The following is a 12,272-nucleotide window of genomic DNA, read 5'->3' on the forward strand; positions in this document are numbered from 1 at the left end:
GCTGTTGTCTAGATGTGCCCCCCCACCCCCCAGCCTCTGGGACTTTTTCAGAGGTGGCCGGATCTGGATGCTGGGTTTAAGGGTGTGTGACTACCAGATTAGTCTGCTGATTGGAATGGCACCCACTTTAAGCCTGTTAGCCTGGATAGATTATACAAGAGGCAGAAGGAAACTGCTAAGGTCACTTGGACTTATGGCTTGCTACCCTCAGCCTGCTTTGGAACCAGCCAGCTATGGACTGAAACCTGTGTGAACTCTCAGCCAAATAAACTTTTCCTCTTTTGACTTTGGGTATCGAGTATTTTTACATAGCAACAAGAAATACAATTAATTTTAAATAAAATTTTAAAAAATACAATTAAAATAGTCTCATAGTTTAAAGTACCATCTCATACCCATCTCGTCACTTCCCTTTTTGTAATGAAAAACCATACTGTAATAATAGATAAGCTGTTACTGTTTTGGATTTGGGCTAAGAACAAATCTGTGGTGAATTCGGAGGTTTCCGTTTTGACTAACATGACCCTGTACCAGAGAAACTACTCAGAATGCTACTCAGCTGATACTGCTATTTTTCCTTCCATTTGTCTTTAGCCGGTAGTGGTAGTAATTCTCTGCTTCAGTGACACACATGAAAAAGGAGCCACGAGCTCCTATCTGTCACAACCTTCAGATAGCTCACTTCCTGGGAATAAAAGACGATGTTAGGTTTGCAAATAAAGATACCATGTAATAGGCATGAAACACAGGCCAGGAAGATAAATTATTTTAAAGCTTGCCATTCACCTAATCCTTGAAACGTTTTTTTCCATCACAGGACCCAAAGGAACGCTTGGGTTGTCATCCTCAAACAGGATTTGCTGATATTCAGGGGCATCCATTCTTTCGAAATGTTGACTGGGATATGGTATGTAAAGTTTGATTATTTTCTATATTAGGTTTTATTGTTGCCTCTGGCCAAATTTTATTTATCTTACCATTGTTGAAAAAGAGCATCACAGCTTAAATAACTGAAAACTTTCTAAAATGATTTTTTAAAAAACTTTGAAAATAATACAATTTAAAATATTAATGTACTAGAGTAGGTTTTAATATTTTTGAGGCCCATATCTGTATTCAGATTCATAGATTATATCCCTCATTGTTAATATTGTGTAAAACCATGCCTAGTGAAACAATTGAAAGCAGAAGAGAAAAATAGAGTGGAAGTTTTCTAAGGTGAGCTGTCATCTGGTGTATCTTTATCTTTTCAGATGGAGCAAAAACAGGTGGTACCTCCATTTAAACCAAATATTTCTGGAGAATTTGGTTTGGACAACTTTGATTCTCAGTTTACTAATGAACCTGTCCAGCTTACTCCAGATGATGAGTAAGTAATTCTATATACTGCAGTGACTTCTTTTTAAAGATAAGTTTGAAAACCCAATTTTAAGTAGCTACACAAAGTTTTATTATCGGATTTTACTATAATTTATGTGATCAACTCCTGGATATTTGAACCCTTATGTATTATTACAAATTGTACTGATGACTGTCACCATTTTTTACTTTACATGCATTATCCTAATTCTCACAGCAGCCTTGTAAACTAGATATTGTCATCTTCATTTTACAGATGAAGAAACGGAGGCTCAGAGAGGTTAAGCAGAGTTACACAGCTGTCAGGTGGCAGTCAGGATTCAGATCTGACTAAGACCTGTGCGCTTTCCACCATGCTACTGCTTCCAGCTTTGATAATGAACATCTTTAAGTTTCTGACTGTTAGCTTAAAAGTTACATCAAGTTATCAATATTTTTATGCTTATGTTGCATATTTTTAAAATGCAGTTTAGGATAATTTGTGAATCATTTATCATTTCAGATTTATTGTTTCTGATCTCAAGGAGGTCTTTATTATTTGGCAGTCATTTTAATTTTGATCACATTCTTCCCAGCAGCTGTTCCAAATAATCTTTTTTTCTTTTTTCTTTTTTTAAAGAAGCCTCAGTCCTACCCCTGCCTCCGTCTCTCTTAGTGGAGTAACCTGGCCTTAGTTTTGCTGTAAGGATTGAGACCTCAAGCTGTGTGAGCTTGCCTCCTTGGCCACTGTCTGTAGAATACCTTGTATTTCAGGATTGCTAACTCTTCTCAACCTTTTTGTTGTCCCTGCTCTGAAAAGACACTCCCTTTTTATTATTTTATTTATTTATTTTTTGGTACTAGAGATCAAACTCACAACCTAGCGCTTGTCAGGCAAGCATTTATGCCACTAAGCTAAATCCCCAGCCCCTGCACTCCCCTTTTAGGAAACGGGGTCCTCTTAATTTTCCTAGACTTATTTAATTTGTTCTGGGATTTCATTTTTTCATGTATTTTGTTGCTTCCCCTTCTTTGATTTATTCTTTCTGGCTTACTTACCTCTACTGCAAACAGACTCAGATATTCCTAAATTTTAGCCCTTACTTTTGTTTGTTTGTTTTGTTTTTTGTTTTTTGAGACAGATTCTGGCTAGGTAGCCCAGGCTATCCTCAAACTTGGAATCCTCCTGCTTAACAACCACATTCTCTCTCTCTCTCTCTCTCTCTCTCTCTCTCTCAAGCTTTTACAAATACTTAAAGGGTATTTATGGTAAAATAAATAAGATTATCCCTGATAAACTACAGAAGCATTGATTGTTTTATACTTTTTTCCTGAAAACATGTTTACCCATTACAGTTTAACCTTATCCTTCAGGTTTTGAAGGTCAAATTGACTTCTTAAGTTTTTAAATTATAAAGCACTTTTTGATTAGTCTTCATCTTCCCCGATTTCCGTAAATCATTTGACACTCATACCCTGGTGTTTGGTAGAACTGTTCGTCTTGTCTATTTCTTCTGTGTGACCATTTACCTTTAATTTTTTCCCCTTTCCTCTTGATACCAGGATACTCCATGGTTCTATTCATGACAGCTTTCTCTTTGCTGTATGCAATTTGTAGTTGGGAAATGTCAACTGGTCTTGCAGCATGAGCATGAGCTCCTTAAATTGGCAAGTAGTTATTGAGCAAGAGGCCTAAACTAAGTAGTAGAAATTCACAGAGGATCAAAACAGTCCAATCTCACAGAAAACTTTCTGACTACTAGAAGAGAGACACATACCAAATCATTGTTCCTGAGAGCATTCTCTGTTAAAAAGAACACTGGCCTTCATCGAAAGATGAGTGTTTGAATCCCGATGCCATCTCTTACCAAGCGGTAACTTAGGTTTGAATTGCATAGCTTCCCCGAGCCTGTTTGTTCTCCTGTCCTCACCTCTTAGGGTTTCTGTGGAGAATAATGAGTGATGGTTCTGGAGCATCCAGTCCTCCCCTGATCTCTCTGAACTGCACTTCCATCTCCCCCAGTCTGTCAAACACCTCCTATATGTGAAAATACAGAGTCAAACTAATGACCTTTTTTTCCTCTTTTTCTGTTGTTTTCAATTTGGTGTTACTTACTTATTTCTACTGATTGTATCACCGTGTATTCTTGTCACTTGGATTCAAATGTCAGTGGTTGCTGCCTCTTTTTCCTTAAGAGTTTACATAATACCCGCGCTTGCCAAGTCTTAGGCTCTTTCTTTACTGCGTGATTTACTTCAGAATCTCTTTTCTCATCTCTTGTCATAACCCTAGTTCCAGTGCCATCTACATTATACCAAGAGGGTTAATCAGTTTCCATATTGATCTCCTTTATTCCTTTACTATGCAGCCAGGTTTGTGGCCCTCATGAAGTACCACTTCAATTTTTTAGTTCATTTAATCAGAAACCTTCACTAGCAGTTGCATTGCCTATTATGTAACATCACTCCTCTTGGCTACTACTAGCAATTAAAACCTCTCCCAGCCTGCTCCAGCTTAACTCTGTAGTGTATCTCACTATGACAAATGATATTCTGATTAATCTCAGTTATTACCTTCCCTATTGGCATCATTCTCCTTCTGCCTATCCCTGCTTATTCCTGTATTCCTCCATCTTTTGACCTGTTTGCTCACAGTCACCTCCGATGCAACCAGATCTTTGATGGTTTGAGGCAGAAATCTTCAGTATAAACATTATTGGCTTCTTTAGCCATTGCTTTCCTTCCGGCATCATTTACCATTTAGCACTCTTCTGTTACTACGCTCCAATGCTAATAAATTACTTACGTTTTTTTCCAGACATGTAACAGTCTTCATTATTCCATTCATTCAATGTTTGTGGAGTAAACACTGCCTTCCTTGATTTCACCAACTGGAAGTCACCCTCCTTTTAGAATTGTGTTTAAATAGGACTTTGCTCATCATATATGAATCAGCAGACACTGTTCTCATTTATGGCTTCCCAGTATATATACCTACCTACTTAAAAGAAGGAATTCTGGCTCTGTAACTCTGTGCTCTGCAGTGTGGTATGTCCGCCTAGGTATTAAAATGTTTGCTAGGAATTCTCTTGCAGAACGCTAAGCCAGAAGCCCAGTGTAGCAGAAGGCTGCGTCTTCTCTGTGCTCCATTACCTCCCTGTGATGTTTTCTCCTTATTCCGCTCTCTCAGTGTGCTTGTTACTATTGCCTTTTCCCTTTGGCTAATTTCTTCTGGGGCTTCTCTTCACCATCTTCCATCTGGCTATTGAGGTGACTATTGCATTGGATGTTAACAATATCTGGATGTTCACCTAATTAAGAATGTTGTTCAGGTCAAAAGTGAAGGCTAAGTGGAACTGTGATAATTTGTGCCATTTTTATTCCTGATCAGTTCTGAACTACCTTTTGGTTCTAAGTTTGCTTGTGGGATTGTTGTCTTTATTTCATTTTATTTTATTTTACTTTATTTTATTTTTCCATTACTTCTCTTGATTCTTCTAAGAAAAGTATTTGAGGATTAATCTTAGAATTTGTAGGTTTTTTTCCAGAATGTATATGATTAGCTCTTTTTAAATTTTTAACATTATTTCCCTTTAAATGTTGAAGAAATCTTGACTGTGATGAAAATAAATTTATTTTTCTTTCAACAGTGACATTGTGAGGAAGATTGATCAATCTGAATTTGAAGGTTTTGAGTATATCAATCCTCTTCTGATGTCTGCAGAAGAATGTGTCTGAGCCGTATTTTTCAACTGCATTCTGCTTATGTTGCCATTTAATACGTGAAAAAACTGGTTACCACCCTGGATACAGTTAACTATTTCATATTTGCTATCTACAGAAAAATTCACTATCCTCTATTATAGAGTAGAAGAATCAAGTATTACATCTAAATTTAACTACAAAAAAGAAATTAAAATTAGCTGCCAGACAATCACGTTGAAATTCAGTTACGCTGGTTCTTCAGGCCTACTGACGGAAAAGAAAGATACCTGTTTGTTCAAAGGAAATACCACTGCTTTAAAAGAAAAGGTCTGTTGCTTTAAGGCACATGAGGAGAACATCGTTAGTGTCCTGTGATTTTTATCATTCTGTGTTAAGTCATTTGAAGGTTTAATTTTGGAATAAAAGCTTAATTTAAAATATTTCCTTGGATGATTATTGAATTTTAAGGTAACAGTTACTAAATTGGTAATAAAAGACATTTCCTAGAGGATTTTCTTTTCTTTCCCTCTCCTTTTCCCCATGTCCCCCTTCTGTCTCCTCTGATATTGTCCCCTTATGTGGACTATATTAACTTTGAACTCACTGTGTAACCCAAGCTGTCCTTGGATTTCCAATCTTCCTGCCTCAACCTTTTGAGTGCAGAGAGAGATTCTTTTTCAGTTAAAATGTAGACATGTTTTATTTAGAATCAGAATCCAAATCATTAGCTATTTTGGAAAAACTTGCACAAGTGATTTCTTTTTTAGCATAGAGAGTTGCCCTTTTAAGTGATGTTAATATTTATAGTCCAAAAGACTAAACAGTTAAATGAAAGATTACTCAGTATATATAAAGAGGAAAAACCCCTAAATTTTAAAGTAGATACAGGAAAGTACAATAGCAATATTTCTTTTTAAAGGGTATATCAGCTGAGTGTGGTGGCGTAGGCCTATAATCTCAGCACTCAAGAGGCCAAGACAGGAGTATCACCATGAGTTCAAGCCAGACTGAACTACATAGTGAGACCCTGTCTCAACAAACAAACAAAAAAAATAGTATATCCTACAGTTGCTTTTTGTTATTGACAAATAAGGAGGAGGTATTGACTTGTTACCAAACTTGTAAACATTCCATTCATTAAGTGAGGACAGAATGTATAAATTTTCTTGTAATTTACAACACAGGAGAATAATTTGTCTCTTAAGTAGAACGTCTTAACTATGCTTTTTTCTGTCCCACCATGTTACCTGTACTTTTGGGCTCCAGAGTCTTCAGTGAAATTCAAAATAATGATACTTAAGAAAAAGTGTACAAAATGTACATAAATTATATCTCTGTATATTCTATCTCCTTAATCGAGTTTTTATTTAGTAGGTAACACATGTAACAGTAGAATTCATTTCAGGGGCAGAGTTCTTCAGACTATTTTTGTTAAAATTATTAGTTAGCAGTTTATTATTTAAGGAGGTTCCAGATGTAGCCTTCCTCTGTTTAATACAATTTTTGAGCAAAGGACTTTGAAAAGTAGCCATGATCATCTAAACAAGTTACAGTTGTACAATCTTAGCAAAATTTAGTTTTAGCGAAGATAGCTAGTTTTAAATTTAGAAAGATTTAAAATTTGTACACATTTAATAAATTATCTTTTTATTTTTTGATGCTCCATTTCATTAGAAATGTAACTTTTCCAAAGCAGGTAGTCATATATTTTCTTCAAGTAACTAAATTTGAGAGTAATGAAAACTCAAAGGAAAATGTTTATATACCTTTACATGTTTATTTCAGAGATACATATATTCCTCTTAATGCCTGGAACTTGTTTTAAAACAAAAAAATCAGTATTCACATCATAAATTTATAGAATTATCACTTGTCAGAAAAACGTTTATGATTTTGCTTTTAAGTGGTGCTGTTTCCCATAGGACATTTCACAATATGGAATAATCAGATAAGGAGTTCGATTAAAATGAATGTTTTTGGGGCCATGTTAAAATTCTTTTGGCCTTTGGATCTTATTTTGAGGAACACTTTCTTCAAGTTATTCTTTTTATCCTATGGTTAAATAGTAAAGTGTATTTGTGGTAAAATATTTTAAGACAAGACGAGCAGCAAGTTACAATCTTATCAACATTCTTGAAAAAATTTTAAACAAATGACTTTGTTACATATCTTTTTTGCTTCTCCCTATGAAATCTTCTTAGTTGTCAACCAATAATATATAAATGATGAGCATTTTTCTGTGATGAGGTTTTTAACCTTATTATCCAGGATGGTCTTTTGTTTTTAAATTTTTTTAACTAATGAGATGTACTGTGTATATTTTATACAAAATTGCATTACAAATATGTTTTAAATTAATTTTTAATTGTGTTCTATTTTTTGCAGTCTTAAGTGCCATGCCAGTCCTTTTTATGGTATATGGAAGTTCTCTAATAATACTTATTGGGCAGTGGACAGTCAGAATGGTTGGTATTTTGGTGTTCTAGGAAATAATTTATTTTGCATACGTATGTGGTCAAATCATTTTATGCATATGCAGCCTGGATTAAACATCAAGTATTATGCTTGTTCAGTGCTGGTACATTTATTATAAATTTGTTTTGTTTTTATTTTTGTCATGTAGAATACTGCCTTGGTCATTGTAATGTAATTGTATTTGTGCACCTTTTTTTTTACACTAAAAATCTTTAAATAAAACATTTACTATCCATTAAGGCTGGACTGTTTTTTTATGTACCATGTCAAAAATTGGTATCAGAACAAAAATTTATCAAAATTTGTTCTGGAAAGCCAGGCATGGTGGCACATGCTTGTAATCCCAGCACTAGGGAGGTTGGGGTATGAGAATCACCTTAAATTCAAGACTGACCTGGATTACATAGGGAGCTTAAAGCCAACCTGTCCTACCTTGTAAGACTGTGTCTCCACACACACACACACACAAAGGACAGTGGGTGGGAGGGGGAGAATTAAAATTGTAGAGCTTAGAGTTTTTGCCATACTATCCTTGAAACATCCTTCTTGTAGTGATGCTGCAGTATAGACATTCACTCATCAATTAAGATATTTTCTAATTATTTGTAACTGCCCTTCCATTAGAAAACAAATTAGTAAAAAACTGGCGTATTGTGGAGTGTTGTAATTAGTTTTAAAACTAAAGCAAATTTACCAGGTTTTCCCCATATTTTCTACAGCGAGCTAAGTCTAGACCTTGTCCTTTCTCAGTAAAAGCTAATATCTGTGTACATAATTTCAAGTTTTAAGATGGAATTACAGACAACATTAATGAAATGCCATCTAGGCTACTCCCTGTATCACATCATAAATTTAGTTGTGTCTTGGTAATTTAGTAAAAATCTCAATTCAACACACAGAGAACCTGAAACTTGAGGGAAATTTTGCAGGAAAGCATTTAGTCACTGAGCAACCAATTTTCGATCCTTGAAATTGGGTAGTTTGGTTTCTGGACAACATCTAGTAGTGAGTCATTCCGGGTAGCTGATTACCCTGCACATTTTCTTTCCTCTGCTCTAGGATTTAGGAGATCAGTTAAGAGACCTAGACAGTCTGAGTAGTTTGTGTCCAAAGTCTGTTCTTCCTGGGTATGTTCTAATTTATGATGCAGCATGCTAAAAAAAAAAAAAAAAAAAAAATTCAAGATAGAGAACAAACATACTGAGAAAGATTTTCATCTTCACAAGTAGTCCAGTGGTAAAAGTTACATAAATGCAGTAAACTACACATTATGTGATTAGGACAGAGTATCAGTTTCACTAATCAAACTTGTGTGGTTCTTTTCTAGTTAGTCCATGCTAGACATTTTTCAGATTTATGATAGATTCCAGTGTTTTCTGCGTTCCTGTATGCAAGTATTGTCTTAGAGGTCTCTCCTCCACACACACTGGGAGATTGTTGGCTTTTGTGCTGAGGAATACAGATGGTTTTACATAGCAGTGGGAGAAACAACTGCTAGGTACTTCTGCTTAGATTATTTATAGTTGACGTCTGAAATTTATAATTAAGATGGATCCAGCTCAGTGTGAATGACTTCTGGTTGGGCTGTGGCTATACAGTTCACATTTAGGTAGCAAGCTGTGCCTTATTGACCATTAGTATTTTATTTTTACTCCAATTACTGCTTTGTAAAAGTAATTTTTATCAAATTTGTATCGAAGAAACAAATTGGAAGGATCTGAAGAATTAAATGGCTGTTCAGGGTGATCTTTTATAGGCTATTTCAAAAGTTAAAACCTAGGTCAGATGGGTTTTCAAGACCTGAGAGTTTGTTAGCTCAAGTTTGCATCAAGTTTTGCTGGTCAGAAACATTCTACTTATGTAAGAAAGAAAGACTGTCAAAATCCTTAAAAACTTAGATTCTTTTTTTCCATTAAAAAAAGTACTGGCTACTTTCTAAAGGTAGTACCACATAGCTTGACAGAACTTAAATGGTAGAAACTCTGCAATGTGGGTGCTTTGGGAACTTTTTATACTATTTAGGAATAATAAAACTGTAAAGGTACTTAAATACTACAGAAATTTACTTTCTGGTCTATAGAAAAAATTTTAATGATTTTTTTCTAGACACCAGATTTTTATTTATTAGACTTTTTCAAGGAGCACAGAAGATTCATTTGTGAACAGCATGATTCAAGTTTACCCAGCTTAAATAAAACAGTTTTGAGCAGGGTTTGGTGACACACTTGTAACTCCAGCATTCTGGAAAGCTGAGGCAGGAGGATTGCAAGTTGAAGCCCAGCTTAGATGATTTAGTGATTTCCTGAGATCCAGGCTCAAAATTAAAAACAAAAAACCCTGTAAAGTGCTAGTGTTGCAAAAACCCAGTACTGAACCAAAAGGATGACGTCTTGCACGAAGGAGTTAGCAGGCAAACTACTACACTGGCAGGCTGGCAGTCCCACGTCAGTTTTGAGTGTTGGTTATACAGGGTTTGCAAGCAGGAAGTAGAAAAGCTGATAGTGAATCAGTTACGGATTACATCATACATTGTGAGGCAAATTGGGCAGATTGAATTAGAGGGATTTATCATAAGGCGGAAGAGTCCTGGAAGTTGGGGCGAGGAGGTGGATGAAATCATGTATGTTCTTATCCTTGACTAGGCTAGACAGTCCTTGGAACAGATTAGTAAAACAGGGTATTTTTAGGTAGGAAGATAGAAGCACTGCAGCTGGACTGGGTTAGCTGACCTAGACCAGACCATCTATGGACAGCAGCTGGATGCAGTCAGAGCTGACTGGGTTTGTGGTCCAGCTGTGGGATGGGCCAGATGAGCACATCTTGTCTTAATGTGATGTTAAACTGTGAGCTAGTTTTTACATTTTGAATTTTCTGTTACACTGTTAATTTCCTGTTACAGTAGAACTATATCTTAGTGTGAAGATCCTGGGTTCAGGCCGCAGTACAGGGAAACACTTAATTTTCTAATAGAAAAATGTAAATCTGTGTGTGGGGCTGGGGATTTAGCTCAGTGGCATAAGCGCCTGCCTTGAAAGCAGGCAGTCGTGAGTTCGATCCCTGGTACCGATAAAAAGGAAAAAGAAAAAAAAAAATTAACAACAAATCTGTGTGCCAAAGACTTGATATTTTCCTAAATTATTCTAAGTTTTAGATTTTATGTGTTTATAGAGGGTTAGAGTATATCCAGCATTACGCTAATTCTGTGCTTAAATTTTTAAAATAAGGAATATAAGAAGAATTTGCTGAAGTAATTAAAAGTCTGTGTGTATGTCATCTGTTTGTACAGGAGATCTGCCCTGTGATTAGATGTGTCCTCAGCATAGAGAGGTGGTATGGGATACGGAGGCAGGGAGCCTGGTTCTCCTAAGACGGTGATTCTCTGCCCCACCACTGCCAGGCCCAGTCTTGTGGTGAAGGACAGAGTTACAGCACCTTCACCCTTTCTGGAGACACTGGAGTATGTACTGTGGGCCAGTTCCCAAGAAATTCTGCCATTTATCAGTGCTGAGGCAGTGTGATTCTACAGAACTATTAGGTCGTTGTCATTTGAATTTCTCTTCAGAAGGAAAATTTGTGTGTGTGTGTGTGCGCGCGTGTATGCTACTATAGATTGAACCTAAGGCCTTCCCACTGAGTTATATCTGTGTTGCTAAACTGCTCAGATTGGGCTTAAAATTTAATCTTCCTCCCCCTGCCTCCCAGAGTGCTGGGATTAGAAATGTGAGATATCACACCCAATTGGCAAGACTTTTCATTATTGCTCAGTCATATTATAATTTCCAAATAATTGAACACAAAAGAGGGCCTACTATGTGCCTGTCAAGCAAGGGTCTAACGTTGTATGCTATCTATGAAGAAAACAAGTTGAAAACCAGGGCAGTCAGCGTGGTAGTATATGCCTATGATCCTGGCACTTGGGAACCTGAGGCAGGAGGATTGCAGCAAGTTCTAGGCCAGCGTTGGCTACATAGTGAGTTCAAGATCAGCCTGAATTACAGAATGAGAACCTCAAAAGAACCACGAAAAAATGTAAAACCAGGGTCGTGATTTCACTCATGTAAACACACAGAAATTCAGTTAAAACAAAATCCAAGAAATTTCCCACATTCTTTAATTACTTCATACTTTATACTTAATACTTTATCAAATATCGCATGGCATTAAGATAGTTCCCAGATTTTCTTTCTTTCTTTCTTTCTTTCTTTTTTTTTTTTGGTACCAGGAGTCCAATTCGCAACTTCATGCTTGCTAGGTAGGCACTGTGCCGCTGAGCTATATTCCTGGCCCTATTCCCATATTTAACCAGGAATGTTTGCAAACACTCAAGTCCATCATAAACATGATTTCAGAAGAGTTTTAATTATGTTGCTATCTCATAAACACACTAAACACTTTTGTCCTGAAGATAAATGTGCTGGAGTTAAAATTATCTGTCTGCCAAGAAAAGGTATTTTTCTAATTCTGTTTAAAACTAATTTCCTCTGTTCTCCAAGTTATTTACTTCATTGCCCAAAATAACCGATTGTACAGTGTGCATTAAACAACTTCACACCTTCACAGGTTTTTTCATTGTCAACTTTTTAAAACTTGTTGGGTTGTTGACACTAGTCTGCACATTGTAATAATCTGCACATTGTAGCTTTGTCTAGTAAGTAACAGGAGAAAATAGAGTCTGTCCATTTATAAAGTTTTACTGGGAGTGTAGGTTTTTTGTTTTGTTCATTGTATCTTAAAGTTGAGGAGAAAGCTTGTAC

The 12,272-nt window shown here is 36.1% G+C and overlaps 1 protein-coding gene across 3 annotated transcripts in view; it reads left to right on the forward strand.

Annotated features, from left to right (window-relative positions):
* The window catches only part of Prkci (protein kinase C iota), a 71,793-nt gene extending 64,036 nt beyond the window's left edge, over window positions 1–7,757 (forward strand). For all 3 annotated transcript variants that reach the window (XM_063227147.1, XM_063227149.1, XM_063227148.1), the window contains 3 exons: window positions 818–907; window positions 1,254–1,369; window positions 4,989–7,757. In XM_063227147.1, coding sequence (XP_063083217.1) covers window positions 818–907; window positions 1,254–1,369; window positions 4,989–5,076 — 294 coding nt within the window. In that variant the 3' untranslated portion in view covers window positions 5,077–7,757. The remainder of the gene's footprint in view (window positions 1–817; window positions 908–1,253; window positions 1,370–4,988) is intronic.
* The last annotated feature ends 4,515 nt before the right edge of the window (window positions 7,758–12,272 follow it).

Source organism: Cavia porcellus, unplaced genomic scaffold (assembly GCF_034190915.1).
Source record: "Cavia porcellus strain 051 isolate PalLab524CR breed Dunkin Hartley unplaced genomic scaffold, mCavPor4.1 scaffold_17, whole genome shotgun sequence".
NCBI classification, from domain to species: domain Eukaryota; kingdom Metazoa; phylum Chordata; class Mammalia; order Rodentia; family Caviidae; genus Cavia; species Cavia porcellus.